At 29.6% G+C, this 18,381-nt stretch overlaps 2 protein-coding genes across 2 annotated transcripts; both read right to left on the bottom strand.

Annotated features, from left to right (window-relative positions):
• Window positions 1-1,065: 1,065 nt before the first annotated feature.
• LOC115722087 (uncharacterized) lies at window positions 1,066-2,314 on the bottom strand. Its single transcript, XM_030651208.2, has one exon. It carries the CDS (start codon window positions 2,217-2,219, stop codon window positions 1,386-1,388), a length of 834 nt encoding a protein of 277 aa, XP_030507068.2. The 5' UTR covers window positions 2,220-2,314; the 3' UTR covers window positions 1,066-1,385.
• A 13,251-nt stretch (window positions 2,315-15,565) lies between these two features.
• LOC115723604 (probable xyloglucan galactosyltransferase GT12) lies at window positions 15,566-18,020 on the bottom strand. Its single transcript, XM_030653088.2, has one exon. It carries the CDS (start codon window positions 17,547-17,549, stop codon window positions 15,819-15,821), a length of 1,731 nt encoding a protein of 576 aa, XP_030508948.2. The 5' UTR covers window positions 17,550-18,020; the 3' UTR covers window positions 15,566-15,818.
• Between the last annotated feature and the right edge of the window lie 361 nt (window positions 18,021-18,381).

Genomic DNA, 18,381 nt, shown 5'->3' with positions numbered 1-18,381 from the left:
TCTGTTTATGACATGAAGTCCACTTCTGGCTATTGAGTCTTCCTTGGTAACAATCTCATCCATTGGTGTTCACACAAACAAACAGTAGTAGCTCGCTCAAGCACAGAGTCTGAATACCGTGCCATTGCCTTAGTTATAACAAGTTGATCTGGTTACAATCCTTGTTCACAGAATTGGGTTTACCCTGCTCCTCTTCTCCAATTCTTTGGTGTGACAATCTCGGAGCCACATGTACTCTTGCCTCAAATCCAGTTTTTCATGCCACGACGACCAAGCATATTGAAGACGATCTTCATTTCATTAGAGATCGTGTTATTTCAGAGCAACTTGATATTAGGCATGTCTCAATAAAAAAACCAGATAATAGATGTTCTAATGAAACCTCTTCCCATAGCATAGTTCAAGCATTTTCGATCCAAGTTAACACTGACAAGCCCCAGTATAACTTGAGGGGGGTGTTAGGACCTACTTTGCCTTGCCTTAGTGTTAGTTAGGCTCGTTAGTTTTCTATTTTAACTAATTTTGTGTAAGAGTTGTTATGTCAACTTGGTTAGTTGTTCCTAATTTTGTATGTACTGTATGTAAAACTCATTCTATAAATACCAATTACTCATCTCAGTTGAGAATGACCTAAATTCAATTTCTCTTTTTTCCTAAAATTCTATTCTTGCAAACATCGACAAAAGTAGACACCTTTTTTTTTTTTTTTTTTTTTAGAAAATGCACACATTTATTTATTTTGTTAAATCTTATTTTTAATCTATATTATAATAAATATTGTTAATAAAAAAAATCTGCATTATATTATTATATAAATACTATAACACGTATAATTTTTTTTTTTTTAGAAATTATCACATATACTATTTTTTTAAGCTTTTTTTTTTTTAAATTTACGGTTTGGGTTTTTAAAGGGGTTGTAGCACTAGTTGCAATAGGGGTTTCTATACGATTTTTTGTTGCAATTTAGGTTGCAGCACTAATTGCAATATGTATTTCTATGTAGAATTCCGTAAAAATGCAAAAAAAAAAAAAAAAAAAAAAAAAAAAAACTATTTAAAAGTGTGAAAATGATTTTTTTTTTTTTTTTTTTTTTTAAATATTAACATTTTAATCAAAAGTCGTATGAACGTATTTGTTCTCATCTAGATACTGGTGATTCTTTTTTTTTATTTTATAGAAAATAAATCATTGTACTTAACTTATGGTTATAAATTGTGTGTAGCTTTTCAAAGAAAAATTACATGTACATATAACATGTATTTGATTTCACACCGCAACACTCGATCAAGTTTCTGTTTTTTTTTCATTTTATTTTTTCTTATATACTTATAATTTGTCTTATCTTATGTACCAAATCATCTGAACATTTGATTTCTATGAATTCAGTTATCAATAAAAGTATTAGCTGATATATGATCCATCTCTAGCGGTTTTCGACACCGTTCCAAATCTTCAACAAGCTTCTCAATCATCTTATCCTTTTCCTCATTCACCTCCAAAAGTCTCACGTTCTCTTCTCTCAACGACTCAAACTGGGCAACGATGCTTTTGATCTGCGCTTCAATGGCGTCATCACTCAACTCAAACGCGCTCTCCACCACTCTCACCACGCGCCACAAGCTCACCACAACCAGAAACCCTCCTCCTTTCCCCTCAAGAAAAATCTCCAAAACAAGCGCCACTGCTAAAACGACGCCGTCCACCACATACCCGGGACGCCTTAAAATCGCGCTGCGGAGCCCGACGGCCATAGCCACTGTCTTCGAGAATAGTAGGCCGAGGATCGCAATCCCAACCCAGTGGTACCACTTCGTTGGTCCCAATCGTTCAGCCTCTGAGTGATTGTGGTTATTAACATTTTTATTATTGTGCTTGTTTTCATCGCAAGAAATCAGAGACGAGGAGAGCTCGAGAGTGGTGAGAATTAAGTCGACGAGGATAAGAAAAATGGAGATATATCTAATCTTTTTGGATTCGAGGAAATCGGTCAGCTTCTTTCGCCATGGGGCCGGGTTTAGCTGGTTGGATTGGGTGATGAAGAAGAGCTTCTTCCATTGTTGCCTCCTTCGCCAATTCTTGAGAAGATTTTGAATGGAAGTTTGAAGTGATTCATCAATGGCGATTGAGTTGGTTGTTGAAATTGGGGGCTTTTGTATGCGAATCTGGTGAAGGGAAGAGGAAGATGAATGGGAGTTGGTATTGATGGTATTATTCATAATGAAAAGATTTGTGTGATTGAGGTGAAGGTGAGAGCAGTTTGGTGTGTTTAATAGAATAATTAGAGAGAGAGAGATTAAGCTTTGGAGTCACGTTGAGTAGATACAAGTGGCTCTGTACTGTATATATGTGTCGTCATATAGCTTGAGGTTACGTTAAGCATGAAACCTAAGCAATAATCCATTTCAGTAAAGTTGTACTACTTGTTTACAAAAGTCGGTAAAAGCTACCCTAACTAACTTTCAAATATTTGAATCACGTTTTGTAACCTTTAAGAGTTTAATAAAAATAAGCAAATACAAAAAAGACGTTTTCACTCCTAATATTAAAATAAAACAATTTTTTTGAACTCTTACATTTACATAAATTTAATCACTCTTAGATTTCATCTCACCATTCTGTTTAAATGCCGACGTGTCTTTGTAAATTAATAACTTAGCACCCTAAATTTTGACAACTACAAAATTGTACTCCTCAAAATAAAAATGAAAAAGATTCAATATATATATATTTTTTTAAATCTTAAAAAAAATAATTTAGATCTTTAGAAAAAATCACTTTGAATGATTATGAAAATTAAACAATAAATTAAAATTTTAAAACTATTTAAGTGATTTAAAAAATAATTTATTTTTTTTATTAAAAAATTCATTTTTTTTTAATAAACTTAACAACTTTATTAACTAGCAATCGTTAATAACAATAAAAATATTAAAAAATTCATTCTTTTTGAATAAACTTAGCAACTTTATTAACTAGCAATCGTTAATAACAATATAACGCACTTCGTTGGAACGATTCTCCAATTGAAGCACACGACCTGGAGAGAAACAAGAATCCCTGGCTAAAACATGAGCCAGCTTGTTTGCAGATCGTTTGACAAAACACAACTCAACATTATTTCAAGGTAAGAGAAGAGTACGAACATCATAAACTAATAGACCAAAAGAGGATGACAAAGTAATTTGGCTATCAGTTTCCAAAATCAATTGTCCCCACAAATGACAATCAATCCAGCTTAAAGCTTCTTTTTTGCCAACAAATTCATCTATTTTAGGTTGCACCTGCCATTTCGGCATAAAAATCCCTGCCATTTTCTCTGCTGCCTCCATTCGCTGATAACTACTCGACACCATGGACACTCGAACGAACACAGAACCAAGAACCAGTAACTAACGCCAGAAACCAATAAACCAAAACCAATGAGAGAAACTATAGAATCATGTCAAAAGACAAGACTAATGGGAAAACCTAATTAGTTTCAACACATAAAACTATTAATTATAACCCCATAAAATACTAATTTGAATTAAACTAATAACAATAAAAATAATAAATGAAATAAAACTATAAACAGTAAAACCAAAACTCAAAACAAACTAATAACTATCATTTATATTAGTTTACTGCTTGTTATAAAATATCAATGGATCAGGAATCGGCCCCCAAATTAAAAATATCAATAACAAGCTCGACGTAAACACAAAGATCCCAGGGAGCCCAATCATCACAAACAACTAACCCAGTCGTACCAATCTTCAAAACCAGCACCTAATCCCGCATCTCAGCAAGAGACCAGCACACGTTCGGACCCAAACAGGGCTTGGCCAAGGGAGGCTCCATCGAGAACGGAGATCCATCCGTGGCTAAGGGAGCGACGCCGTCATTGGACTTGACGGAGCTCCGTCCGCAGCTGAGAACGAGGGAGCAATAACCCTCTTGCAAATGTCGAGAATGGGCGTGGGAATGATGATAATACCACTGATTAAGGATAGAGAACCGGAGACGAGGGTCGGCCGGAGAAGACAACTGAAGCGGCGGCTTAGGGTTCCGTATCGTGCACAGAGGCGACTTAGGGTTTCTCAAAATTTAAATATGTTGTTAAATGTATCTTAAAAAATTCATTTAGATATTAAAATAAATGTAAAATTTAATTTTGTAAAAATAAAATTTTGTACGGTAACAAAACTTGAGTATGTTTTTTTTTTCGAAAAATGTAGATTTGTTTAAGTAAAGATAGTATTTTTTAGTTCAATTTATAACTTTTTTTTCCAAAATAATTTTATATTTTATTGAATTATTAATTATTTTTCTTTATTTATTAAGATATGAGTTTATAAATATAAATAAGTTTAATTTTTTTTAGTTTATTTAAATTATTTATTAGATTCTCAATAATTATAGTTTGAATTTTTATTATACGTGTTTATAAAAAAAAAAATAAAAATTGAAAAAAAAAATACGAAAAATTTAAGATTATTTAAGTAAAATTAATATTTCTTAATTAATTTAATATTTTTTATCAAATTTATTATAATTTTTTTTTATTTTCTCAAAATTAATAGAATATTATAATTGTTTGAAAAAATAGAATATTATAATTTTTAAAATAATTTTTTTAAATAAAAATGGGAAAATTTTTGTATTGGTCAAAGTTCACGGTGTAAAAATATAAATTTTTAAAGGTATAAGAAACAGAACCTAATAAAAGGAGCATAATTATGTAACTATTATATTTTAGGGGGCAAAATTAAATAGTGCTGAAAGTTTAGAGAGACGAAAAATGCTAATTATTCAAAATAAAATTATATAAAAAGAATATTTTTTACTTATTATATAATGACACTTATAATATGATAGGAATTCGGTATTTTACCTATGGATACGTATAATAATTTATAACCATTGATATAATCAAATAGTTTAGATTAAACTTTGAACAATACAACCTAGTTATTATTTTATTTATTTATAATTGATTTTAAATCCTATTTAATTATTATGTTCAAGTATCGAAAATTTTAAACCTAATTTTTAATTTATTTACTTATTTAATTTTATGACTGGTTGAAATTATTACTACTATAAATTTGGGCTTGAGAGGCGGTTTTTAAGACCTTTCAACGTCAATTTTGGTGAAATTCGCTATTGATGTTGATCTAAGCGACGTCATAGAGATAAAAACAACTAACACTAAAGTGTACTCTATGGCGTCAATTATTATTATTAAATAACCAATAGCATATATACACTATGGCGTCATTTATATACAAATAATTGACTTTAAAGGCTTAGTAACCGACGCCAAATCCTTAATAATTAATTTATTTTTTCAGTTTAAAACTTATCATTAATTCAAAATTTTAATTTATTTAAATTATATATTTATTAATTTATAATATATATTATTTAACTTAAATTAAATATTTATTTTTTGAAAGCTAAATTAAATATTATTCAAATTAATTTTATGATTATCTAGTATACTTAAATTAATTTCATAGAAGCAATTAAAAAAATTACAATTATATTACACAAATATTTTAAAATTAGTCCATGTGTTAACAAGTAAATAAATCTAATTACAAGTTAACCTAAAAAAAATAAGCTAGGGAACAAAAGTTCTTATACATTTTAGCATCAATCGTCCAAGTCTTCGTGAATCTCCGCCAGCAATCGTTTTATCCACTGTAATGGTAACAACTCAGTTTTTAGATTGTATGTCTTCTTTTTCCCAAACTGTAAAAGAAGTAAAAAAATATATTAGTTTATATGTATATTATTATTTGTTAATATAATAAATACGATAATTAATAATTAAAACTTACAACTTTTTGATCGTGTATATCACGGTTAGGGTTTGCACATGCGACGATGTCAGTCATGTATTTCAAAACATATAAACCACATTCTTGGTTTTTAGCTTGTCTTGGATAATTTACTAGTGAAATTCTTGGCCACGCCCCAAGATACGCATTTGATGCCCCATAATCTTGTATCCCTATTTTAAAAATTATATTATCATTTCAATGCATTAACATAAATATATATATAACTTAGTTAATTAAAAGATTTATTACATAAAGAGTGATTAAATTATTACCTTTCCAACATTGCAGTAATTTGTGAGGGAACTTGTGGCCACGTATAGGGTCTAAATGGATAATTTTTTTCGGCGCAACGATTTTTGGCTTCCAACGCGCACAAAAATATTATATTGGGATGTATGTAAGATAGTATAAAAATAATTTTAAGTTATAATATAGAAAACAATGAGCACTAAAAAATTAAATAGTGTTTACCAGATATTTCAAGGAATAAAAAATATTTGGTGTTGGTTATTCATCGATGATAACCAATGACCCAATCCTTGTGATGCATTCTCAAAAGAATCTTCCTTCTCTGAATCGTTGATACCATTCATTGCGAGAAGCTCTAGGTCATAAAACTTAAAAATTCATCTCAAATCATTTAAGCTCTCACAGATGTTGTTAAAAATTAGTGTTTTATAATATTAATTAGATTAAAGAAGAGTATACATCATTCCAAAAAGTATTCCCTAGTTGCCGACGAAGTCACACAATGCCACTTGCTATATATCTTCTCCAGATAATGTGATCTGGGTACAAGGTGCTATGAATACACGGGGCACCCAAATCGGGATTATATCACGTTTATCTTTGACTCTCAAAAATTCTTCAACCATCCATTTAAGTGACTTGGGAATTAGTGCCATGATCTCTAGCGTGAATAATAGATTTGCTTGATGACCACTGCCTTTATGATAATGCATGGGACCTTTTTTTTTTTGACACATCACATCTGGATGGTGGTTGAGCTAATAGACCCTTGACAAAATACCATATAATATATCAAATTTGATCCTAATTCTACCGAATTTTTGGCACCATAACAACTGTAATTGAACGCCTCCAAATATTTTAAACATGCCTAGTGACACACAAAACAGATAAAACAATTGATTTCATGTTGGGTTTTATGCCCTAAATAAAACTCATTTCAATATAATCAGATTTACTTATTAATAAAGATCAGAAATAACATTTAATGTTGCGTGGTTCACATGATTTATTTCATGATTATATGTATATAATGTATGAATTCTATTTAAGTTCAGAACATATCAATTTGTTAATGATTATAGTGTTGTCAACACAGTGGAATATAATCTTAATTATATGTTCGAAAGTTTATTCCCTGATTTGTTAGTTCACTGGATTTAGACTGACATGATAATCAGCGATAGGTATTCTTACACCTTGGATAAGTGTTATGTCCTTTCCAGGACATTGACAAAGTTTACCACCATCGAATGTATGGAGTATACATCGGAAGGGACCGATATTGAACTTTGATTAGATATATTAAAATTTCCTGTAATATCTATTCAATTCAATATCACGTGTTGATCCTAGATCAAATGATCTTAATCCTGATATGTTTAGGTTCGATCTCAAGAGTACTATACATGTTCTTTGATTTGTTAGTTAAGCCTACTTTTGGGTCAGGGTGATACGTACATTTTGGGAACATGATAGTATAATTGAGTGGGAGCGCTACCATAAATATGGAATCTATAACTTCTATAGGAATTTAGAAGTGAAACGATGATATCCTTCGAGCTTGGCTAAACAGAGATAAATGGTGGAGATCTCATTTCACTTTGCTGAAATATCATATATACGGAGCTAAGTGTTTTAAGGATAAAATACATTGAAGGTGTAACGGTAACTTAGTGCCTTTTCAATGTAGATCATCTATTAGAGGGTCATTGATCACATTAGGATTATAACAATGGATAACTAATGACGTATCCATATCGTGGAACATATAGAGCGTTCTATATACTGAGAGTGCAATTCTAAGTTCTATGCGTGGATTCAATGAAGAATTAATAAGTCAGTGAATTTAAGATATAAATTCTTGATCTGCTTATTGGAAGCTCGGTTATATAGACCCATGGTCCCCATACTAGTTGAGACCATACTGCTTGTAAGACTCGATTAATTGATTTTGATTAATCAATTATAATTCTAAAGTTAGACTATGTCTAGTTTATGAATTTTCACTAAGCAAGGGCGAAATTGTAAAGAAAAGAGATTATAGGTTTATTTATTAATTAAGAGACTTCATATGTCTAATTAATAAATATATTAAATGACAATATTATTTAATACTTAATTTTTAGTTATTAAATAATTAGAATTGGCATTTAAATGGTTGAATTGGAAAATTGGCGTTTTTGAGAAAATAAGATACAAGAATGATAAAACAGTAAAATTGCATAAGTGAGGCCCATTATCCAAAGCCCATGGCCGGCCACACTTATAGGCTTTTATCATTTATTTTTTCATTATTTTAATGCCAAATAATTCTAACTTAAACCTAGGTGGTTACCTATAAATAGATAGTGATGGCTCTCATTCACATTGAACTCTGTCAGATGAAAACTGAGCCTCCTATTCTATTCTCTATAGCCGAAACCTCTTCTTCTTCTTTTCTTCTCTAAAATTTTGAATTCCTTGAGTGAATGAGTGAGTGCCCACACACATCAAGTGGTATCTCAATCATAGTGTGTAAGATTGTAGAAAATCAACCAACCAGAAGGAGAATCAGCATCAAAGGAAGGAGAGAAAGAGATCCAAGTTTAGATATTGATAATGCTCTGCTACAGAAAGGAATCAAGGGCTATGTATCTGAACGGAAGGAGTCTTTATATTCCACTGCACCCAATGTAAGGTTTCCTAAACTTTATATGTGTTTATTTCATTGTTTTAGAATTCATATTAGGATGTTAATCAAACATACTTGTTAGTAAATCTAGATCCTTGTAAAATATATCCAACAACTGGCGTCAGAGCCATGGTAATGATTTACTTTCATAAAATATGAATTAAAACGATATTTCGTGTTGATTTGGATGGTTTCATGTGGTTTATGTGCTTATTTGATGATAGTTTTGAAATCGCAATATATGTTACTGAAATATTTTTGATTTCGATCTGGAAGTACTTTTTCTGGAAAGTAGACAAAAAATTAATAAATTTAGGCTTTTACAAAACCTAATTTGAATTTTTTATGAATTAGTTATGAGTTTTTGAAGTTGGACAAAAATATCAGGATTTGAATGCACACACGCGCGCACGGACGCTGGGACAGCACCCTTGTCTGAAGGGCAGCTCGGGCCCACGTCCCTTGGTCAAATGAGGCTGCATGCAATGCATACCCATGTGCCTCAAACTTGTTTTCGTCACAACTTTTGATTCAAAAATCATTTTTCATTGAAACAAAAGCCAATTTTTGGTAGAATTTTGTGTAGAATCTGAATTTTCAATTAAAAATCTAATTGTGAGAATAAAGTAATTTTTATTAATTTTTTAATTAATTAAAATTAGTTTGTGATATTAGTAGGCTTTGAATTTTGAAAATTTGATTTCTCACAAAGGAGCCTTATGGTTAATTTTGAAATTTTAGATTATTTTATTTATTTTAATTATAAGATCAGATATTTTTTAAAAAAATTTTAAATGATCTTATTTTGATATTAAAATATTATCTTTTAAAAATAATCTTGTACTAATTTCAAAATTTGCTAACCATATCATATCTTTTTTCAAATTTGTTATTTTCAAAATATATTTTATTAATTAAAATTATAAGATTAGGAATATGTTAGGTTTAACATTTTATCTTATTAGACATTTTTTTTTATTAAAATTATATTTTGGCAAAAATAACATGAAGATTTGAAAAATTGGTTAGTTTAGTTTGAATAGATATTTTAGGGTTTCAAACCATAAATTTTTCAAACATATTATTTTATTATTTTTTTAAAATATTCTAACCATATAAAATATCTTATTTTTCAATTAGTTTATTTATGAAATATTTAAATTTATTAAATTATAAGACTCAGAATATAATAAAATATCTAAATTTAAAATTCAAGATATTATATTATATTATCTTATTTGAAAGTTTAAATAAATTTAAATTTTGAAGAAACTTGATATTTGAAAAATTGGTTAGATATTTTTGATTTTTTGTTAGAATTTAAGAAATTTAGGAGTTTGTTGAATTTTGAATTTTTTCAAATATTCTCTAACAACCTTAATTTGAATTCTAGTTAAGATATTTATTTTAAAATTTAATTTTATTTTAAAATTTAAAATTGAGATATTTTAACTTACTTTCCAGATATTCCAGATCAGTTATTTGTTTGTATTGTTTGATTATATTATTAAGTATTCAAATTTTTTTTTACAAACCTATTATTTATTTGATCTAAATTGCTATGATTAACTTGTTGACAGATCCAATGATCTGATTTTAATCATAGTCCAATTGTCAATAGATCTTATAAATAATTTGTAACAGGTAAATTTTGCAATTTTTTTCATCTGTGTAAACCTAGTAACATGATAGGGCCCATCAAAATCTTTTGACCTGTGTGAGCCTATATGTTTGCTATTGGGCTTAGATGCATATAGGAAGCCCATTTAAGTGTTGCTAAGTAAATGGACTAGGTTGCTAAGATAAATTTTGACATAAATAAATTTATTTAGGCCCAATTAGATTTGGGCTTATTCAATGAATAACAATTGTTTATTTAAAGGTTAAATTCCTCTCTTTTGGGCCTTGTGTGAGAGTTGGGGGCCAATAGAAGTGGGTGCGACATACTGAACCCAACTCCCCCTCACATGAACTACCCCAATTGTGAAGGCTCATTTGCCTTATTTAAATAATTGTATTAGGTTAATTATATTAGTCTAACCTAATTAAAATTGAATTAGCAACATAATTAACTTTTAAAATATATGAAATTTAATTTTTCATTTAATATTTTAAAGTTAATTTTAGAAAAACACTTAGTAAATGAAATTATTCTAGATAGTTATTTCTAGAACTAGTTATTTTTTCTAATATTTAATTAGGGAAATATCATAGATTGTGAAATTAATTGTTTAATAATTAATTTTGTTACAATCTAATTTAAAGTATATTTTTCCTAGTATTAAACTAGAATTAATAATTAAGTCTCCTCTATACTTAATAATTTATTTCTTTAATTTAATACATTTAATTAAATTGAAAATTTAAATACCTAAGTTGATTTTCATCATGATACTTAAATATTATTTTTTTCATGTTATTTAATTAAAATTGAAAATTATTTTAAGTTTGAAATCTTATTTCATATAGCTTAAATTTGAATAATTTTCAAAATATATTTTATTTTATTTTATTAATCTTTTTCCACAATTTTGAAATTGCATTTCTTAAATGCAGAAATTTCGAATTTTATTTGAAAAATAGATTAAATTTGTAAATTATTTATTTTAATTTTGGACCAACTTAAATGAATGATTTTTTTATTTAATGATTAATTAAAATAAATGAAGTAAAATATATTTAATTAGAAAATGATTTAATAAGTCAATGAAAGTCTACATAGATATTAACTGTTTTGCTTGAAGTATTTTTCTAGTGTATTTAATTAAATAGAAAATTAATATTTAAGTTGATTTTCATCATGATACATAAATATTTGAAATTTTTCTTTAATATTTAATTAAATAGGAAAATTATATTTTTTTGTTGTAAATTAATTTTATTAATTAATTTTGGGCCAACATTAAATTAGAATAATTTTCCCAGGATTTATTTTTATTTTATTTTAACAAGCAGTTTCGAAAATTGTATTCTTAAATACTTCAATTTTTCGAAATGCAATATATATTTATAGAAAATTAAATTTGAGTTGTAAGTTAATTTAAATTAATTTTGTAACAACTTAAATTGAATATTTTTCTAAATATTTATTGGAAATTATTACTAAGATGGAAATAATTCATGTTATTTTCATATCCATCTAAGTAAAATTTATAAATATTAAATTAAAATTTATATTTAGAATTTTTCATTCTAAATTAGAAATTTTAATTAAATAAATATATAAATTTAAAATAAATATTAGAAGAAAATACACTTTAAATAATGAGCTTTATTATTAGGACATTCAATCTCCATTGTTGGTTTTACATAGCTTTTGTTTTAGTGAGTAATCCTCCCTAATGGAGGAACGTTCATTAGCAAGTTAGCACCGTTTAATCTCGAAAGATAAGTAGCTTTGTAAGTGTTTTATATTGTATGGATCACCCTAATGGTGGCGACTGTATTTGACTTACAAAATATGAAACAATGGTGGAAGCTCATAAGATAGAATAGCCTTGACTCTCGCCTAAACGGGACAACGCTGGATTCCAATCTTGATCGAATAAAAGGTTACTAGAATATTTATTATTTTAGATGAGCTGACAACTCTATTCAATGGATGGTAGCTTTGACTCTCGCCTAAACGAGACACTGATATCAGTTTGTTGAAAACCTTGGAAATTTTTAGGATTGTATGTTTTAGTATTTTCACTTGTCATTCCTACTTGCTATATGTTTAATAAAATCTGAATTGTGTATGAATTTATATTGAACCATGTTATTTTCTGTTATTAAATTGTAGTTTAATTTCGAATCTTCATTGTTGGTCTAACTTAGTTTGTTTTTCTAATGAGATAAATCCCTAATGGATTTTCACCATTAGACAAACATAATAGTGTTAGATCTCGAAAGATAAATATTGTATATGCAACATCTAGCTGTTCATCAATTGATGACACCTTAGACTAGTATTTTTACAATGTGAAACAAGAAGATTGTATAAATAAGATTACTTTGACTCTCGTTAATCAAAGCATCGTTGGATTCTTATTTGTAAACGAAATTATCCTAATTCCTCTTAGCTTATTCATTTCGAATTAGCTCAATAACATATCATTGGATGAATGGTCTATAAATCATTTCATGTCATTTTATTTTCTCTTAAGAAATTAAATGACGAATATGATTATAATCCCGAAATTCTATCCCAAAATGATATAAATCCTCAATCTTAGAAATCTCCTACTTGTATGGGTAAATCTGACTTAGAGTTAAAATTAGTATTGGTGGTCCAAGAAAGAATTACTCATGTATATTTGGTATAAATTTAAGTCTTTGACTTTAAGTTTTAGATTCCAAATAATTTTTTTTAATACAATACAGTTTCACTTTCACAAGTGTTTAATACAATTTTCTATCAATGGATGCAAACTGTATGGAATATGAGTTTAGTATTCTGTGACCAGGATCCACTTGCACTATTCTAAGAACTCTTTAATGTAACTAAACCTAAGTCATCAAAAAGACACAGCCACACATTTTTAATCTATGGCATTTGTCTCTTTATCATAGTAGTTTTGACAAGATCAATCTCTGCAAAGAGTTAATATGCTTATATCCACTGAAAGTTGTTCATCTCATTCGTAGATGGATGTACATTCAGGGGTGGATATGAGTTTTTCGTTGTATTCTTAAAACGATAACTCTAGATTATACCTTATGCAAAGAAATTTGAAATGTTTGAAAAATTTCTGATTTCTAACAATGGTGATTAACCATTAAGGTAAGTGGTTCAAGATCTTGGGAACTGATAGGGGTGGAGAATAGTTAGTAGATATGCAGTTCAAAGATCATTAAATTGATTTTTGAATTATATCCAAACTTACCTCCCCAGAAATTTCGATTTGCATATTGATGATTAGTTACTAGTCGTTGCCTAAGTCCTTCAATGGTAATACAATTTCAGAATGATGCAATGGTTGTATACTTAATGTAAATCATTACTAGATTCATGGATGACCTAATCAAAATCTTAAGAAAAGCTAGAACTGTTAACCATGGTTTGTTAGCTATTCTAAGTGATTAGGGGTGGACCATCCCATAGTCATTAGATAAGAAAGTGTTTGTTGAATGAGGTAAATTGTGATTCACCACAAATGGTATTAGAGCTCGGCGAAGAAGAGGATTAGCATTCAAGAACTGTTTCAAGATTTAAAGAACTCAATATGAAAATGTCATCAACAAGGTTTGAAGTAGACAAGTTCACTGGGACAAATGACTTCAGTTTATGGCGAATCAAGATGAAAGCATTACTTATTTATCAAGGTATTTCAGAAGCTATTGATCCCATTCGACTTGCAGAACTCACAGATGAAAAGATCAAGAGAGATACTGAATCAAAGGCTCACTATGACAGTTAGTAGTCTCGTGATCCGTAAGGGGAAATAACGGGTAAGCTGTCAATCCCACACCGCCTGGGGAAGGTCAAGTGGGATGATTCTAAGACTGTGTAGGTATGGGACTACACCGTTGAAGAGGGCTTAAATAGATTGATTGGTACTACGTATATCAATAAATTCTTCATATAATAATTATCCAAAAACTAAAAATAAGATAAAATTTATACTTATTATATACTTCTAGGTATAAGTAAAAGTAAAAATTTAGCTAAATTTGATGAAGACTCCTAAGCTCAACGCCAATGATACTGTTGTCAACCAAGGTCGAATCTAAAAAACGATCAACTGATAACCTTCAAAGAAAGAGCCAACACCCACACTAATTCGTCGAAGCCATCAAAATAACTAAGTTGTACTGACAGCCGAAGTCGCAGAGGAAGCCAAAAACAGAAAAGACTGACGTAAAAGTGAATCTAAAAAATCAATAAAATTGTATTAATGTAAATAAAGTTTTATAGAATTGTAAAACAAAGAAAACGTAAATAAATTTGTATAGTTTGGTATAAATAATGAGTAAATCATCTTTAACATATTCTTTTCTTTATACACTAAAAAAAAACTTTTCCGTATAAAATACTTTCAAAATTTTAAAATTTATTATGTGCATTTTTTGTAAGTATCTTCACAAATAGATTGATCAGATATTTTTAAAAGGTAAATTTACATATATTCTTAAGAGAGACGTTATTAACTTTTTTATATATTTTTTTAAACAATTTTTTTTTATATATATATATATATATTATGTGTTATGAAGTTGTTGTTCAGTATTCAAAAGTTCTAAAAATTTCTCCCCTCCCAGTCTTATTATGGCTTTGTCCCCATGCATACCCTATATTCTACACACTTGTCAGCATATTCATATCTTTCTAATTTAAACTTGTCATAAAAAAGTAATTTTTTTTAACAACATTTAAAGGTATTTTTTTTGGGGGCCGAGACTTAGTGTGGACTTTCCTTGTAGGAAGTTGGCAGTCTTTTGCTTTTGGCATGTTTGTTATGGGCTTTCAGGCAGCCTCCTCTCCGTTTTGGGAGTGTTCTTTGGAGTTGTTCTTTGGTATTTGTTTATTTGTTTTTTGTATTTTAGTTTAATTAGTTTTTTTTGGTGTTGTTCACCTTTTATTCGTGGTGGCGTTAGTCTTAGACTATTTTGGGGTTTATCTCTCTAAATGCTCCTGTGTGAGCCTTGAGTTTTTTTGCTTCTTCCACCATTGGTGTGGTTAGCCGATATTTGTGCCATCTCCTTGTGAGTTTATGTCCGCTGGGCGTGTAGGGCTTTGGCCCCTTTCTTAAAATGAAGTTCTATTTTCTAAAAAAAACAAAACAAAAAAGTACTTTTTTTGGTTAAAAATAATTTACTAGAAATGAATAAGCAAATGAAGGAGAGATAAACTCAAAAAACTCATTGTGTAGCCCAAAGAAAATGCAAAGATTTTTTGGAAATTTAGACAAAAAAAAAAACACAGATAGAGCAACTTTTATCCCGAAAAACTAACAGCCTCCAACAAGAAAAGTACACAATTTAATATCAGGCAAAAAAGGAAGAAAAAATAGTTACAGCCAAATGAAAATCAATGAATGGAGGTATCTTTTCTTCTGTCTAGCTTCCGAGTAAAAATCAAATTAACTACCTAACTCTGACAAACCAATACTAGAATCCTTACTTTCCTTCAATTTCTTCCTCACTTTCTCCACTCGTTCAAGAACACCCTTCACAGCAATATCAAATGCATCTTCAAATCTCTCTAAGCTTGACTTGGGATTTGCATATATAATTCTTGGTATCAACTTTATAACATCCTCTCTCATTGCAAACACTTGACTTTGTGGAACTCTCTGCAATGTTTCAGCTATGCTAACTCTTCTCTGCTTCACATCACTTTCTGGTATCATCACAGAATATCTTGTTTGGTTCCCGGGAAAATGCAACAAATACTGCTTGTAAGCCGAATTTGGATTGAAGAAAACAGGAATACAGCCTGCTAGAATCGAATCAAAAGTCGATCTTCTAGTGTAAGAATCTCCTGAAGGCTGCAAACAGAAAATTGAACTTTCAAACACTTTCATCACATTCAAAGGCTCATCACACAAATTAGTACTAGTTGGAGCCTTATTATAACAGCTTAGAAGCTTGCATAATTTCCCTGAAGACTGGCATTGCTTGATGATCTCACCCCGAATCGAGTCATCCATATTCGGCCTTGGAGCACCAACAAAAGAGAAAAGATAAGGCCTTGTGGTCGCTCTCATTCTTTTCTGCCAATCAAACACTTGATTGCTCTTTGAAGGATGGAAGTAAGTGGGGTATGGTATTGCAACATCATTGTTAGAAAAGCTCGATTCGATTGTTAACAGAGTCATGTTCTTCGATTCTGGTAAGACCATAAGCTTAGAACCCCAGTCAGATTTTTCATCAGTTTGTCTTCTAAAGTCCCAAGAAACTCTCCCACCAACAAAGAAATGGTCTCTCCCCCACATGTTCTCCCACTCTGGCCTTTGTCTAAGCCAATTGACTAGGCTTTTAGATAAAGAATCTCTCATTGCTGTGTTGGAGTCCCAAAGGAAGCGTCCGAGATCAAGTCCAGCATAGAATGGGACAAAGATTGCCGAGGCCAAAGATGAGTCATAGGTCAAGCACTTGTAATGCTTCATTTTGTTGTGAAATATCACTTCTAAAGAGAATTGGTTTGTGTTGAACCATCCTTGTTTCGATAAAACTCTTTTCCTTTTAGCTTTCTTCTCTGTTACTCTTGGACCAAATCCCATGTTGGTTAAGTATGGACAGAAATCGAACCAATCTGAGAGAGAATTACAATTCTTGAGAAGCTCTTCATTGAATTTGGATGGTAGATTATGGACATAAACGTATCGACCAGAGCAAGAATCCCTTTGATTATTATGATCATGATCATCATGAAATTTGGTGACATTTGTGGTGATGTTAACCCCAACAGGAGGTAAAGTCTCTACTTTCGTCATATTTTTTGAACTGAGTATTTTGTGAATTGGCTCATTCTTTCTGCTAGTGACATTTTCTTGTGTAGAGTGTAAGGATACTGAATAGGCAGAGCAATTATTGGCTTGGGTTTTAGTGAAATTTTCAGTGCTTGTATCAAAACTTGTATTTGGATTTTGGGAAGTGGTTGTAATATTATTAGTGTCACTCTTAGCAAAGTTAAAAAAGAAGAAGGTGAACCCAGAAATATGATTTCCCGAACTCGAAAATGTGGAGAAACCAACAAAAAAGAAAGGGAAAATAAAGTATATAAACCAAAAGAAAGATAAAGTGAGAAAGACAAACCAGAGGTTTGGAATACTGTGGCAACTTTTTCTTGCTAATAGTAACTTCTCCATTGCTTGTATATCTTTTTTATATATTGTTCCCTCAAACTCAAATTAACACATGTTTTATTTCAATAGACCACCATTCATATATACATATATTTCTATGTGAAGAAATAGTATACTCAAATCCAATGAAAAGAAAATCACAAAAAAAAAAAAAATCCTTGTCTTAATTAGTGAAACTGAAGTTAACCATATTCGAGAGAGGGCGAGTGAAAAAGGGAAAATCTGGTTTTTTTTACTTTTTTTTTTTACTTTAAATGAATTAAGAATTTAATTAGGTAATAACTACAAGAAAGGTAAACATATAAGGCAACTTAAATAATATCACATAGAAGATCATGTAATAAATGGAATTCCTTATTGGGATACGAATATAGCTGTATAAAATCTGCAAGGCTAACTTGAATGTGATTCACTATATGACATTAATATCTAGGCAATATACCAACGGAAATTGTGTTTGCGGGTGGAGGTAGTGCGGTTTGTAATTTTATTTTTTTTTTTTTAAATCAAATTGCATATACGGTTTTTCTAATTTCTCAAATCGCAATCGCACCGCGTAATCTTAAAACAGCAAAATCTATCCATCAAAAATACGGTATGGTGCGGTGCGGTTTGAGCGGTTTACACTATCATTATTTTCGAGCATTATAGTAAAAATTTAAAAATAAATTTATAAAATTTTAACAGTACAAAAAAAAATCTTATTAAAGTTTTCATATCATAACATATATATACTAATCATCAAGTAGTTATTATAATGAATTGTCTCTAGAAAAATAATGTAATGTATACATATATTACATATATTTGCTTTTATAACAAAAAAAATAAAAAT

This window comes from Cannabis sativa, chromosome 9, assembly GCF_029168945.1.
Source record: "Cannabis sativa cultivar Pink pepper isolate KNU-18-1 chromosome 9, ASM2916894v1, whole genome shotgun sequence".
In the NCBI taxonomy this organism is placed as follows: Eukaryota; Viridiplantae; Streptophyta; class Magnoliopsida; order Rosales; family Cannabaceae; genus Cannabis; species Cannabis sativa.
The sequence above is the reverse complement of the archived record's forward strand: the minus strand, read 5'-3'. Positions and strand labels throughout refer to the sequence as shown.